This window comes from Lepisosteus oculatus, chromosome 15, assembly GCF_040954835.1.
Source record: "Lepisosteus oculatus isolate fLepOcu1 chromosome 15, fLepOcu1.hap2, whole genome shotgun sequence".
NCBI classification, from domain to species: Eukaryota; Metazoa; Chordata; class Actinopteri; order Semionotiformes; family Lepisosteidae; genus Lepisosteus; species Lepisosteus oculatus.
In genome coordinates, this window is record NC_090710.1 from 19,254,873 (window position 1) to 19,268,940 (window position 14,068).

General features: G+C 42.0%; 1 protein-coding gene across 4 annotated transcripts in view; it reads left to right on the top strand.

Moving 5' to 3' along the window:
- Window positions 1-14,068, top strand: part of gsk3ba (glycogen synthase kinase 3 beta, genome duplicate a) — a 105,028-nt gene that overhangs the window by 26,219 nt on the left and 64,741 nt on the right. For all 4 annotated transcript variants that reach the window (XM_015363857.2, XM_015363859.2, XM_015363858.2 and 1 more), the window contains exon 2: window positions 10,323-10,516. In XM_015363857.2, the coding sequence (XP_015219343.1) occupies window positions 10,323-10,516 (194 nt within the window). The remainder of the gene's footprint in view (window positions 1-10,322; window positions 10,517-14,068) is intronic.

The following is a 14,068-nucleotide window of genomic DNA, read 5'->3' on the forward strand; positions in this document are numbered from 1 at the left end:
AGCTGGACGAAGTGACGGTTTTCCGATGCCACTTCACGCAGGTGAGATGAAGGTTGTCTTGGGCTTTGCGTGTGCCTCTGCACAATTGGGAGAGGAGTGCCCCAGCAGTGAGCACCCTAGACACAGCCGTCTGGGTCGTGCTGTTGGCTGACCTTACCCCAGTCAGACTGAATTTAGTTCGGCTGAACTCCTTCCGGCAAGCTTTCCTGCAGTGCGTGTGAGGGTAGGGCTTTGCTGAGGTATTCTAATGGCTTGAGCAGTGATTTTATTTCTGGTAGTAGTGTAGTGGACAACAGTTGTCTGTATTTTTATTTAGAAGCATGTGTGATTTAAAAGCATGTTGGATGGTTAAAACATGAATTTTTAATGTGAAACCCAAATGTGGAAGATAGAATTATAAAATCAATTTAACTCGCTAGTGACAAATTATTGACCCCTACTAATAATATATCTTGCAGTGGCAAGATGCTACTTATCATTCATAGTCGCACATTCATGTAATTGTAACATATTTTTAGAATAGGAAGGATTGCTGTGATCCTGAGAGGACTGTCTCCTGCTCACAGGCTGAAATCCAGCCTACGCCTTGCATTGCACACAGAATTTAATATTGTTGAAGCTGCGATTCGGTCTGAACTCTGGTACCCTTTCCAAGTGCTTTCCACACTAAAAAAACTGTGCTTGTGTATATTCATATTGCGTATGTTCTTGTGTATATTTCGTCCTTTTTTTAACAGAGTACAGAGTTTTTATTTTAGTGTTCTTGAAGCCGATACCCTGGTTTCTTTCAGGAATCGGCTGGATGTGATCCTGGGAAACAGGCTAGATGGGCCAGATGGTCTGGTCTCGAGTGAAACCGCTCTGAGGTTAAGTGTATGTTGGGGAGCAGTTTCTGGTTTTGGTTGAAACAGATATTCTGAAGTGAGTAAGACTTTGTATGCGTGTTCTGAAGTGTATTGAAATGGTAAGTCTGTCATGACAGACGCACAGAGAGCTGTTTATACAGCACTCCAGTTACAAGACACTGCTTCTAGCTTGTAAAATCGGCAGTTCTACTTCAAAAAGACTGTGGCAGAACAAGAAAAGCCTTCAAACTGAAAAAAAACGTCTTTTTTTTGGTCAACCACTTCTTTTCTAAGCTCTACAGGAGACGTGGTCAGGCAGGACAGTTTTTCAAGCAGTGGTGGGTCTTGGGTTTTTTTTGCAGTGTGGAACTGACCCAGTGTGCTGGTGTGAAATTGGCTGTGGTCTTCAATAGCAGATGGATGAAATCTGCCCAGGGAGCCTGCAGGGTGTGGCACTCCAAGCCCACATTTTGGGCACCCCTGCCCGAAACGGTTCAAGTCAGAAGCAGGTGTTTCTGCGCTGCCCCTGTATGACCCCTTTCATGTCTGTGGCCACCTCGGTGCTCCAGCTCCACTCTGGAAAGCCCTGGCTTTTAATCTGCCACAGCCGGGCTGTCTTTGCAGTTTCAGGCAGACTTGTCAAAAGCCAGCGCACGATCAGAGCGGATTAGTACCGCTCTTGTCAGAATGAGCAGTGTACATGATCGATGAGCTGTCGCGCCGCGCAAGAAGATTTCGTTTCTGTTTTAAAGGACTCAAGTCCTACTCGTTAGAAAAGCGGTGACTCTGTAACACTGCCACCTGCAGAGATGCGCTTTCCTTTTCATGGGCAATTTGTATGGATGCCATTGGTGACAGTAGGCTCTTAGGATGAGGGCTGGCAACACTCAAAAGCTCTATTGCTTAATAAGTAGTTCTCTGGTGCGCCTCCACACAGCTCTCTCTCTCAGTGCATCAGAATCGCATTAACTCCTGCATGTAGTGCAAGCTGGCTTCACAGTGTGAATACAGAAACCTCCAGATACTGTTCCCATTTTTCCAAATTTTCTTCTTTACTAGATCTTCTTTACTTCCTAATCTTTTGTAATCTATTACGATAAAGTTGCTATTTTGGAAAGGAGTCGTAGCCCATCTGTATAATCCCTTAGTTTTTTTGAAAGCTCATAGTCATTTGCAAAGATAACCCAGAGACCTGTTTATACAGCCGGTCGTATTGCTGGCGCAATTGGAGTGTAGTTAGCAGTATCCAGCCTGGGATTCGACTCTATGAGCCTCTGCTTCCAAATCCTAAGTGCCTTTTTCATACTGCTGTTTAAATAGTAATCTTTCACATGTGGGTGCTGGTTCGCTCAGTTGAACACGTCGAGGAATCCCCCTGGTCCTCTCTGCGATGTGGTGGCTTCACACTGGTCTTTCCCAGAGCTGTTCACCCAGTTTTGGAATATGGACCGTGATTGCCGGCACTGGACTTGTTACACTCACCTCGCATCTATCTGCAGCTCAGCTCCTGGGGCCCTGTCTCTGATGTGAATAAACATGAACTTTGGATGAGGGAGGCGACACTTTGACCTATTTCAGTCCAAGTACTGCTCTGGAAACGTTCACAGATTTAGTAAATGTTTAATTGGGTGTTCGGGGCCTTTTGATCGGGACATGAAAGCTCATTAATGTCTTTGATTAAATCAGGATTTAAAATCATCTGGAAAGCGCACACAGTGTATATTAATTCAAAGCTATACGGCCTTTGAAATCTGGCTTAATAAATATTCAGGGTTCATTGTAGTCACCGTTTGTGGCTCACAAAGGGAATCATTACTTGTAGTTTTAAATATATCCTGGTGTATTAGTCTTTTTCCGAGAGTGTGAGCTGTGCCCCTTCTAATTGAAAGGTAAGAAGAGTTTAGGAGCAGCGCATGAAGCACGATACTTTGGCTGATACCAGAGTGCTTCATGCTGCCTTTCTTTTCTCACATCCTGCTAATGTAAGTGTGTGTAGTTATATCCTATAACAGGGACAAAATATTATCAATCATAGGCAGAGGTGAAGCTTGCATTTGCTATTAAAAATGCAAATCTAATTGAAAAACACCTCTCTCTTTTTTTTGAAGTCTTTAGAAATCCACATCACTTTGTCCAATATTTTTGCAAGTTTTGCTCCTATTCCCCTGCCAGAAGAGGAGTCTTTACTGGATATGAAACAGTTACTGAAAAAACTCCTCGTCTAAGGATGGCAGTTAATGCCAGTTCTCTCTCACTGGGACCAGTTCTGGGATTGGGAACCATGCACCCAGTAACAGGAGTCCTGCGGCTTACCGTGTGTGACACTGTTACGACTGACCCTTTCCTCAGTTTACCTCCACAATATTGCAGCAGGTCCACCAGCTGTTCTGCCAGACACACTGAAGTGACAAGAACATGCTTTCATTTAGAAGACCATTTATTTGATATAACCCGAGACTGAACAGCTACTTGTGAATTCAGTGCTCTGCTCAGATTGACTGCAATTGAGGGAAGAGATGTGGAACTTTTTTAACTTTTATGGAAAAAAATGTTCCTGATAATATTCTCCATATTAACTGTCAGTTACAGTTAACTGTCTGTTAGTACAGAAGTCTTATGGCCTGCTCATAGGTGATGGTTGTGGCTTTGGGGTTCATTGTAAGGATAGCTCAATGGCTTCCATGTTTTCCATCAGGGCAGTCAGTATGTTTTCTAGGCACAGAAGACTGCTCAGATGCATGAGGTCATTAGCACTGACGCTGACAGTGCTCTTGGTAAGCTGCACTGGCTTGGAGAACTGTGCTCTTTCGCTTCTTAGGGTTTGAAGACCGGCCAGATTGCTCAGCGGACTCTGAGAACATCAGGGTGCATTCTTTGAAAATGAGAGGAAAGTAGTTTATATACATAACACCATTGAGCAAGAAATCTGGCAAAATACAAATTCAGTTGCTAGCATTCAGTCCCTCAAGGAGAGCATTCACCTAACCAGTTTTGTACAACATATGTGAATGTATGATAGCAATTGTGCCATTTTAGTGATCCTCTTGTAGTTCAATTATATAAACACATATAGTTTAAAATGTTTTAAAATATTTTCTAATTGCACTGTAAAATTCAGTAGTTAATCATTGAAATGATGGGTCTAAGTAATGTGTACATGGTAGATAAATCATGTGATGTAGTTCTTCTGAAGTGCTTGATGAAACTGGAGATGGCTTTTTTTTTTAGCCTGACAGATGTTCCATCACGGGTAGGTCCGGCAACAATGGTTTTCCACTTTGCAGCCTTCATTCGAACTTAATGTTCGGATAATGTTTAAATCATCAGGCAAAGTTCATCATCAACCATAATCGCATGATCAGTGTTGCTCTTCCAAAATCATAGCAGTGCTACAGAAACTCCCCAACACTGCCCAAGTCTCCAAAATCCTGGAGGTCCCTCTCCCTGTCTTTCCAAAAATGTCCCCAGCAAAGACTGAGCATAGGGCTGGGTCTTGTATAGAGTAAGCAGGTTGCCTTGTTATAGTAGATTGAGAACAAGAGAACATTTACATCACACCTGTCATATAAACAGCCTCACTTGTCACAATGACAAGTCAATTTATCACTAGAAGTGGCCGCTAGTGACCCACGCTTTTGTGTTGTGTGAATTACACACAGGCATGTTGGATATTCAACCAGGCTACACTGGGCATGCTATTCCTGGGTGTTTTGAAAGTAATCAGTGTATAAATGGATGCTGGTCAGTGGAATTGAGATGGGATTGGTAATTCCATTCACTATGCAATGCCAATCCCAAAGATTCAAGTCTTTTCTCGATTCCAATTCCACCCTTGAGTTGGAACTGACCTTTGAATTTCAACTCAATTCGGAAATAACCCCAATCCTGGACTCTTGCTAGATCTTCACACTCAACGTCTTATGTAGTTAACCAGAAAAACTACAGAGTGTGTGAACTCAGGAATGGTTGTCCAGTCCCTTTGTTATAATAAAATTCAATCCAGCATCATGACAGATTTAAAACAATCTTACATTACAGTACCATTTTCCTCCTTCTGGTAGTGTGTCAAACTATGCTGAGGTTTTCTTGCTCTGAGCCTTTTAATGTCTGCATTTGTCTTTCTTTAATCTGTTTTTTTTAATCCAGTAATAATGCCTTACATTTATTGAACGCTTTTAAACGCAAGGGCTCCCAGAGTGCTCTGCTGTTTGGCAGGGTGACTCATTTTAGCTATTTCTGCAGTAGTGTAACTGTTTTCCTTCATATTTTATTTCTGCCGTTCTTAATTATTTTCTAGCAAAATGTTCAAAGCAAAAATGCTAGGAACATTAACCATCTCTTTGCTCTCATTCATTTAACACTCCAGCAGCCTGAACTTTCATGCTGTATTGGGAAGCCACAGGGCGTCGAGAATAACAGTGCTTGTCAGTTTTGTGTTGGTCCCTGGTTTAGTATCCTCGTACAGGTGTCTCAAATGTTTTTTTCCAAGCAGTTTGTCTGCTTGGCTCTGCGTCATTCATGTGGTGAGCTCAGTTTTACCTTCTCTTGCTGCTGTGGTGAAACGCCACTCTTGGGGCTGTGGAAAGAGGGACAATGGGTAGTTATCCTTTAACAGTTCGCTAACAAGGACTTTGCTCTGGAGCTGGAGGGAAGCTGCTCCAGTCAGTAAAGCCAGATCGGGCGTGGAGACGTGGTTCTGCTCTCGCACTCCGCTGTGCTGGGCACTTGGGATCCAGGAATTAAAGACTGGTGGGCACTGAAGAGAAGCAATTCTCCGATTTCTTATACTTATTAATGGGTTCATCAGGCAATTTTTTGGCTCCAAATACTCTGTTCCGGACACAAGACATTTTGGAATTTCAGAATAACTAGTTTTCCTTATTCTTTGGGGTGCAGTTTGTTAAAGGGGAACTGCAATGCTACTTTTATATTGTATGTTATAAAGAATTGGCATTGATGAGTGCATTACAAACCACTATGAGAAGTAAAATGTACACCGTAACGTGTAAAATCTCAAACTTACGACACAAAAATAGACGGAATTTCCATGTATGCGCAGTGCCAAATCGTCTGTGATTCAGAATGAGACAACAAAATGTGACTGACATGAAGCAGCCCTATTACATAGTAAAGAAGCAGGCTTGTGAATACATCATTTTTAATCCAATAGAAATATTGCTCTTGACTTCAAGACAAATTTACCAACAGATTCTACTTGTTAACTCTGCATGCAGATCACATTGGAACATTTCTGTGGCGAAATGTCTGTTGCACAACCTGTACTTACATTGCAATACATTAATCAATACAGTGACTAGTGAGCAGGAAGGGCGGCTTCACATCACAGTTCCCATGAACTCTCGCCCTTGCCCATGATGAGACCAGCGGTTTGCCCCCACATGGTGACCTTACAGTACTTTCACAAAATTCACGATTTTGTGCTTAATTTGGAATTTGTGGTACCATCTGTTTATTTTGTTACCCTGATTTAATGACAGGTCTGAGCAATTGGGACTGCAGTTCCCTTTTAATCAGCCTGGCTGTGCTGTCATCCGAGATGTTTGCTGTTGAGCCTTTGCTGTATTGTGCATTTTGAGCTCCATGCCGCCATGCAGTGACCTCCCATCTGATCTGAAGAGTTATGGGGCATTCACTGTCAGCACTGTGAGCCCCACAGTGCACAGCTAACTGCAAGCCTCTCCCGGTTCGGACAGCTGACATCAGGTCATAAATCAGCTTTATTATATACCCCTGAGACTGTGCGAATAAATCAGTAGATAAAGCTATGTGTGTTATGTAAAATGCACAGTGGTTAAAGATGTATAGGAAAATTCTGCATGCATAGGAAGCTGCAGGTGAAATTGTCAGCCGCTCAAGAAACCATTATCTCCACAACCGCTTCCTCCGAGATTAAGACAAAACCAATCAGGGATGTGCTAGAAGCCAAGACACTTTAAAAAACAAACAAATGGGCTCTGTTAATGCTTCCCTTTGAGATTTTCATTTGGCGAAGTGTCGGACAGAGCCTCATTCTTTGTTCAGATGAAGTTGGGGAAATTTGAAGTGCTGGGTCTGCAAGAGGTTGCGATTTGAGTGTGTTGATAACCTGGGTCACTGTCTGAATTTCCTCTAACTATTTTATCCTTGCGTTCTGTTCCTTAAAAGAGAATAATGGGCTTTGTTTAATGGCTCGTCTTTCACTTTGTCAAACCCATTCACATTATAGTTTCCTTCCAGGACGAGACCTTCTCTGCATTTCCCAATTTTATTAGTGGCTATAAATAAAGCAGACTTTGCCCTTGTTCTAAAAATCCAGGGAAATTCCATTTTTTTTTCTTCATTGCAGGAAACAGAAGGAGAAAGAAATCTGGTGAATAAAGCTGAATAGCTTTCACTTTAAAAATAAATGCATTAATATATTAATGGAGATAAATCTGGTTTGGCTGGTAATGAAATGTCTTTGCAGGGGTGTATCTAATTTTGACAGTTGTTGCACAAAAGTTACTCTTTAGTTGACACTGATGAAATGACAAAATCGTGGGGTTTTTGCTCTTTCCTAAGATTTTAGTTGAATGGATTACCGTGCCATCCTGCAAAATGTTCCCGTGTCTCGGATATGGCTCCCTTTTCTTGTACGAAAGATCCTCAGAATCGTTTTCTGAAAATGGATTCCTCTGCAGGGTTTATAATGGAAACCCCCTCTACCCCCTCGTACTGTGTCAGCACATTTCCTTTCTTAGTGCAAGTCATCTCATCTTCCTCTCAAGCCATTTTTATGAAAGCGACCTTTTGGTATGGCAGTCTGCAAAGCACTGTTGAAAGGGAAGCGTAATTTAAAATATAACGGGCTAAATTTTAAAAATGGATGTGTCGGTGGATTCAGTGAACATACTACATTGCTGCTGAAGTTGAACTGGTTCGAAATGAGCCTTCTTTTTGCTCTGTAGGCCTGGATACAGCAGCACCTAATTCCTTTGTTTGGCAGCTACTTAGCTACATGTATTAAGTTCTGCTCATTTGCGTAATTATCCCTTTACTTTAACTATGTGTTAGAAAATTAGTAGGTTCCCTTGTCCTTTGTCGAATGCGGTGGCTTAAATAGGCTAGTTCAAGCAACTTTTTTTTAATTCAAGCGCGATATAAAGGCAGGACTGGCATTTTAGTAATTGGATGTTACCAGTCTTCACTAACCTAACTTTTACGTATATTTGAAAACTCAAGCTTCTTTCTTGAGATGGGGTATGTCACTCCAGAAAGAGAGTGAGCAGTTCCACATGATTGCGACTTTGAGTTAGTTATTTTTTATGTTTTATTCATACACGTGTTACAGAACTGTCCAGTAATAATTCTGCAGGTGAAATTGGAGCAAGGCTGCCTGGTAATGGTGGAGGGGATCTGAATTGTGCTACGTTTAGTGCAGTGACTGTTTTTTTTAGTCACTTGAAGACCTCAATTGAAGAGGTCTTTAATTTTTTACCAACCTAGGTATTCTGCCGTGGAAAAAAAAAAGCTTTAAATACTTATAGCCTCTTCCGAAATCCTTTATCCCAGATGGGACTGCAGTGCTCATTATACCCTGTTCCAAGTAGGAATCTAGTGTTAAATATGCTGTTTGTGGAAAAAGAAGCACAATATTGCACACCACTTTCTTTTTATCTTTGTACTGTGTGCTTGCCAGCTGGGAAACAATTGCCCAATGTGTGCTTTCTTGGTTGCACATTTTAGTTTAGTATCAACATTGAACCATTGAAGTTGCAAAAGCATTCCCCTTGCTTGTGAAATCTTGCATGCCTGTGTCAGGATTTAAGATCTGCTATTATTTTATTCCCTTTTTTATGGTAAACACATCCCCTGTATTAAATCCCCTGGTTATATGAACAGGATCCATGTGCATTGAAACTTCTAGTGTCATTTGAGATGTTGCTAAAATGGTAAAAAGTGGTTTTCTAAATAGGGTAAAAGCCATCCATATCTCCTTTTTTCTTATCCACGTTAGAATACTCAGCTTATCGTCCCAATTCAGTTTCATGCATGTCGGCTTTTAGCTGCCTTTTAAAAATGTGGGGTCGGCCAGTTTCCCCAGAATCCAGCTGCACCCTTGTCCCCATGTCTTCAGACATGCTGTGCGCGACGTTGTCATTATTGCAGGACACGAACCAAAGAGATTTCCAGTCAGGGGCCGTGTCGTGTTTCGGGTGGATGAGACGAAATAAGGAACAAAATAAAAAAAAGGGAAACCATACTTTAAGGTTGTAGGTTTTTTCTTAAAACCACAGGGAGTGGCAATGGCAAGAGCAATTGTCATTTCTAAAGTCATTCACAATGTTGAATTTTGGATATTCACAATGTTGGATATTCAATTTTTAGAAGCTAATAATAGTCCTTACACTTTTATATAATGCTTTTCTGGAAACTTCATTCAAAGCACTTTACAGGTAATGGGGACTCCCCTCCACCACCACCAATGTGTAGCCCCACCTGGATGATGCGACGGCAGCCATAGTGTGCCAAAACGATCACCACACATCAGCTATCAGTGGGGAGGAGAACAGAATGATGAAGACAATTTAGAGATGGGGATTATTAGGAGGCCATGATTGGTAAAGGTCGGGGGAAAACTGGGGAAAGAGGGGAATCTCTAAATAATTTAATGTTGAGTGGGTGCAGTCTAATAAAATATAATGTTACTGATTTATCTCTAATCAAACAATTGACATAACCTGACATGGAATGCTTCAATTTTTAGTTGCGTTTAGTGATGTCAGGCATGTCTTAAGAGCTGCAGTAGTGCTTTCTTTTCAAATTACTGATGTCACTGCAAGAACTTGAGTCATAGTGAGCGCAACACTTCTCATTCATTGGAAGTTATAAAATATATGTTTCAGATGAGCTTTTTCTTGGGATCCTCTGTATAATTTCAGATTATGAAATAACCTTAAAATCAATGTAATGTGGGAGTTATGTTGAGAAAGAGCAATAATGATTCTTCCCAAATGGGCGTGATTCCTGTCTGTCTATTACTGTGCCGTATACTGCTTCACCAGTACTTCTGTTAATGTGGCATAATACTTCATTCGGAGTGTGTTGAAGCTGTTTCTCACTTTTTGGATTTTGGTTTCTTTTTGTAGCATTGTTGCCGTGTTAGAAGCAGAGAACTCTTGGAAGATGTGTATGTTCCACAGAGAATTCCCAACAGTTTCCAACAGAGAGAATTCCCTGTGTCAGAATTCCCTGTTACCCATTTCAGCTTCCAAGCTGTTGGCTGTTGTAATCTACGTTAGGCGCGAGGAACCTGAGAATTGCATATGATGTGGAATGCTGTTCATTGCGATTCTAGTTCTTCCAGTAGCCTGGTTGCATAAGGGCCCTGAAGTGATTCTGGCTGCTCTGCACTGGGAGTCCGGTTTCGGTTTCTCGGCTATATTGGAAGAAGTCGAGTTGCAGAGAGTGACAACAGTGCCTTTTTTTTTTTTGCAGGGGATAAGGATGGCAGCAAGGTGACCACAGTGGTGGCCACTCCAGGCCAGGGCCCTGACCGGCCGCAAGAGGTCAGCTACACGGACACTAAGGTCATTGGCAATGGTTCCTTTGGCGTGGTGTATCAGGCCAAGCTGTGCGACTCTGGGGAGCTGGTGGCCATCAAGAAGGTCCTACAAGACAAGAGATTCAAGGTGAGAAGAGCGCTCGGGATTTCAACTCGCAGTTTTGAACAAGTGGATCGTCTAGGTCACTGTGCTATGCACTCAGTTATTGATCATGATTTGATACTCAAAACATTTACTAGTCAAGTGCATTTATGTAGTGCTTTTTTGGTATCCCCGAAGGATACCCGGGTGTTTAACAAGTAGAAGAGGGCCGAATTTATCCACCACTGAATGGCACCCCCTACCTGAGTGACTGGTAGCAGCCATTATATGACGGGAGGTTGCCTACACACCACATCAGGGGGAGGAGTGAAAAATCTGTGTGGATAATAGTGATTCTCATGATTTTAGAAAAAACAACGGCCTCTGTGGGGTTCCTTGAACAGGGAGTGATTTTCGAGAGAAGAGTAAACCACAAAGTAAAACTTTTTGATATTGTCCGCTCATGGACATTTTCTTTCAGTCAGTCCACAAACCGAACAGTATGTCAAACCCATCTCCTATCCCACAAGTAGATTGCTCCAAAGCATTTTAAATGATGCTGCAAACACGTGGTGAAAGGTTTTGTAATCAAATGAGACAAAATAGGGACTTTTTTGTGTAACTCTAAAGTGATACATCTGGTGGGAAATCAAAACAGTCAGACCCAGTCAGCAGCATCTGTAAAGTGAAATGTGGTGGTGACATCATCAGCCTATGGGGATACTTCTCAACAGGGACTGTAGAGTTTATTAGGATTGAAGAAAAGAAGTACAGGCAAATACTAGAGGAAAACCTCTTTCAGAGAGCTGAAGACTTAAAACTGGAGCAGAAATTCACCTTTCCACTAAACAATGATTCATGCTCTTAGGTAGCCCAGTCAAATAAGAGAGTTTGAGCAAGTCTGCCATGAAGAATGGGCAAACCCTGTGCCAAGTGGTGAGCAAGCTTAGTAGATATTCCCCCAGAAAGTCTTGGAAATATATTTCTGCCAAACGTTCTTCCACAGATTGAGTTCATGGGACTGTATATTTATGCAGTCAGCATGATTTTTTCTCTTTTGGGGGGGGCGTTTAGTTTTCTCTTACCTTAAAAAAAAAACTCAATTTCAAGCATTTGAGCATTTAATATTAAATATCTTTAATATTTGATTAAAAATAAGCTTAAAAGAAATGTGTGCACCCTTTTTAATTTTCACAAAATGGGGCACCTTGGGAAAGGTTGGAATACTTGAGCAAGGCATTAAATCTGTAAGGGAGGGCGTGTTTGCTGAGTACGTGTTTTTTGTGATCATCTTGTCAACAGGAGGCATTAACCTGGTCTTTCCTAGCACAGATATTTTGTACTCATCAGAAAGTGGGGAGCCATCTTAATTTACTGCTTTTAAGGGGGTTTTATCACAATTAAAGGCTTCTGGATTCACTTCCAAATTAGCAGCTTTTCAACAGCCTCCTGCATCACACAGCATCATTTATTCTGTGGCAGCTGAATGAGCTTTGTACTTAAGTCTGTTTTTTATGGAAACAAATACTGCTTGTGCAGCTGAAATCCAGAATTTCTTGCATCCGTCTTTAAAACAAAAAGTATATGCTTATCTTGTATTCTTGTGTAACAGATGCTCTTTTAAGAGATTTTTTGTCATCTGTGCTTAATGAAAATTGCAAGTTAATCTTCCTACCTGTCAGGAACAGCAGTAGCCACCGCCTTACAAATGAGTTGCAGAACAGTGGGGAGTTTTTTAATGCATGAATTTAAATGTAGTTGTTAGCGTGACTGACACTGCTGTTCTGTAGTCCAGTACAGAATATGTCCAAATTCTGGGTTATTGTAATGAACTTGGTGATTTTTTGCTAGTTCAGCTGCCTTCTGTAAAATATACAGTATGCACAGGTTTTAGTAAAAAAACATCCATTTTGTAACTGCTTCAGTCAATTCAAGGTCGTAGGGGGGCTGGAGCCTATTCAGGCAAGCAACACACTCCAGGCAGGACCTACAGACGCACACATAATCACACCAGGTCGTCTTTCCCAGAAGCCAGTTTCCCTCCCAGTATGGTTTTGGGCTGTGGGAGGAAGCCCACAGAAATATGGGGAGAATATACAACCTCCACACAGTTAGTACTCCAGAAGCGAAACCCAGTGCCCCAGAGCTGCGAGACAGCAATGCGAGCCACTGTGCCACCGTGGCACCCATTTACAGAACTGATTCTGGTAAGTTATGAAATGAAGGCCAAGTATAGTCATGTTGAGTTGATTGAGCTTAGTGCCTTCAAAGTAGATGCAACATATTACATGAATTGATGACGCTGACAGAATAGCATAGTTCTCCCAGATCCTCAGAAACAACATGAAATGGAAGTTTTACAGTACAGCGTGTGAGTAAAGACTCGGATCTTCGCTTTTAATTTTCTCCGCTCTCTGTTTGGGTTGGTCGGTGGTTCTTTCTTGTCTGAGCTCGCAGCTGTGTTTCCTGTACAGCACGGGGGCAGGGTGAAGGGGGGAGGGCAGGGGGGGCCCCTCCACCCAACCACTCACTCACACAGAGCCTGTCATCTTCGGACACTCTGCAGCTCGACGGTGCTGCTCTTGCAGGAGAGTCGCGGCTGCTTGTGGGAGCTGTGCGTTTCTCTGCCAGGGCCGCAGGCCTGCACTCATGGGAAGTCTCGGTGGTTGTTGTTTTGCCAGAGGGGACCTGCTCCAAGAATTCACAATCCTCAAAGGCATTGAGAAAGCAAACCCAGCGGATTTCTTCAGAATCAACAGCATAAAGTGAGCCAGGGGAAGCAAGTGGAAAATACGTGGAGAACAGGAGCTCCACAGAAGTGTGACTGAGAGCAGGAGACACCTCTTTACCCAGAGGGCTGTGGGAGTGTGGAACAAGCCACTCAGCCACGTTGTTTTCTTTTTAAAAGAAATTTCGGGATGAGATCCTTTCATCAATTAATTACTCACTACCAAGCAGGCTAAATGGGCCAAAATGTCATTTTCGTGTTTGTAATGTTTCTTAAAGAAGCCCTTGTCTGTCTACTCCAAAACTTCCTCCAGGAGGCGCTCTGCCAGCTTTGCACTTGGCATCCTTTAGACCGAAGTCAGAGCTTTTCATTTCTTTTAGGTAGACCTGCCTCATCTTTGCAATATTTCTGAAAAGCAGAGTGTCTGGACATTGGTGGAAAATGGATTTCTAACTCTATTCAGCTTCTAGTGAGCACATGAAGTAAACTGGTGGTATTTATAAACGATGAAGCCTAGTTGTTTTTTTTTTCTTCATTTTTAATAAATGCTTTTTTTTGCATATTCTTATTTAGTTTAATTCCTGACCACTATGGACAGCTAGGGTTCTCTTCTCCATACATTCTCTCTGTTGAATGTGTAGTTAGAAGGGTATGTAAATGACTAACATTCAAGGGTGATTTTTTTTATACCATTATTGTCTTTATGCCATTATTCCTTATTGCCGTTTTTTGGAAATACAACAGTACATAACCCTACACTAACACAAATGTGTATTTTTGAAAATGGCAGCCCCGTGTATTCATCCATTGTCGGTGGAAACAATGCTGAGTCTTTGTGCGGGAAGTGCAGTTTGCAGTTTTGATGAGGT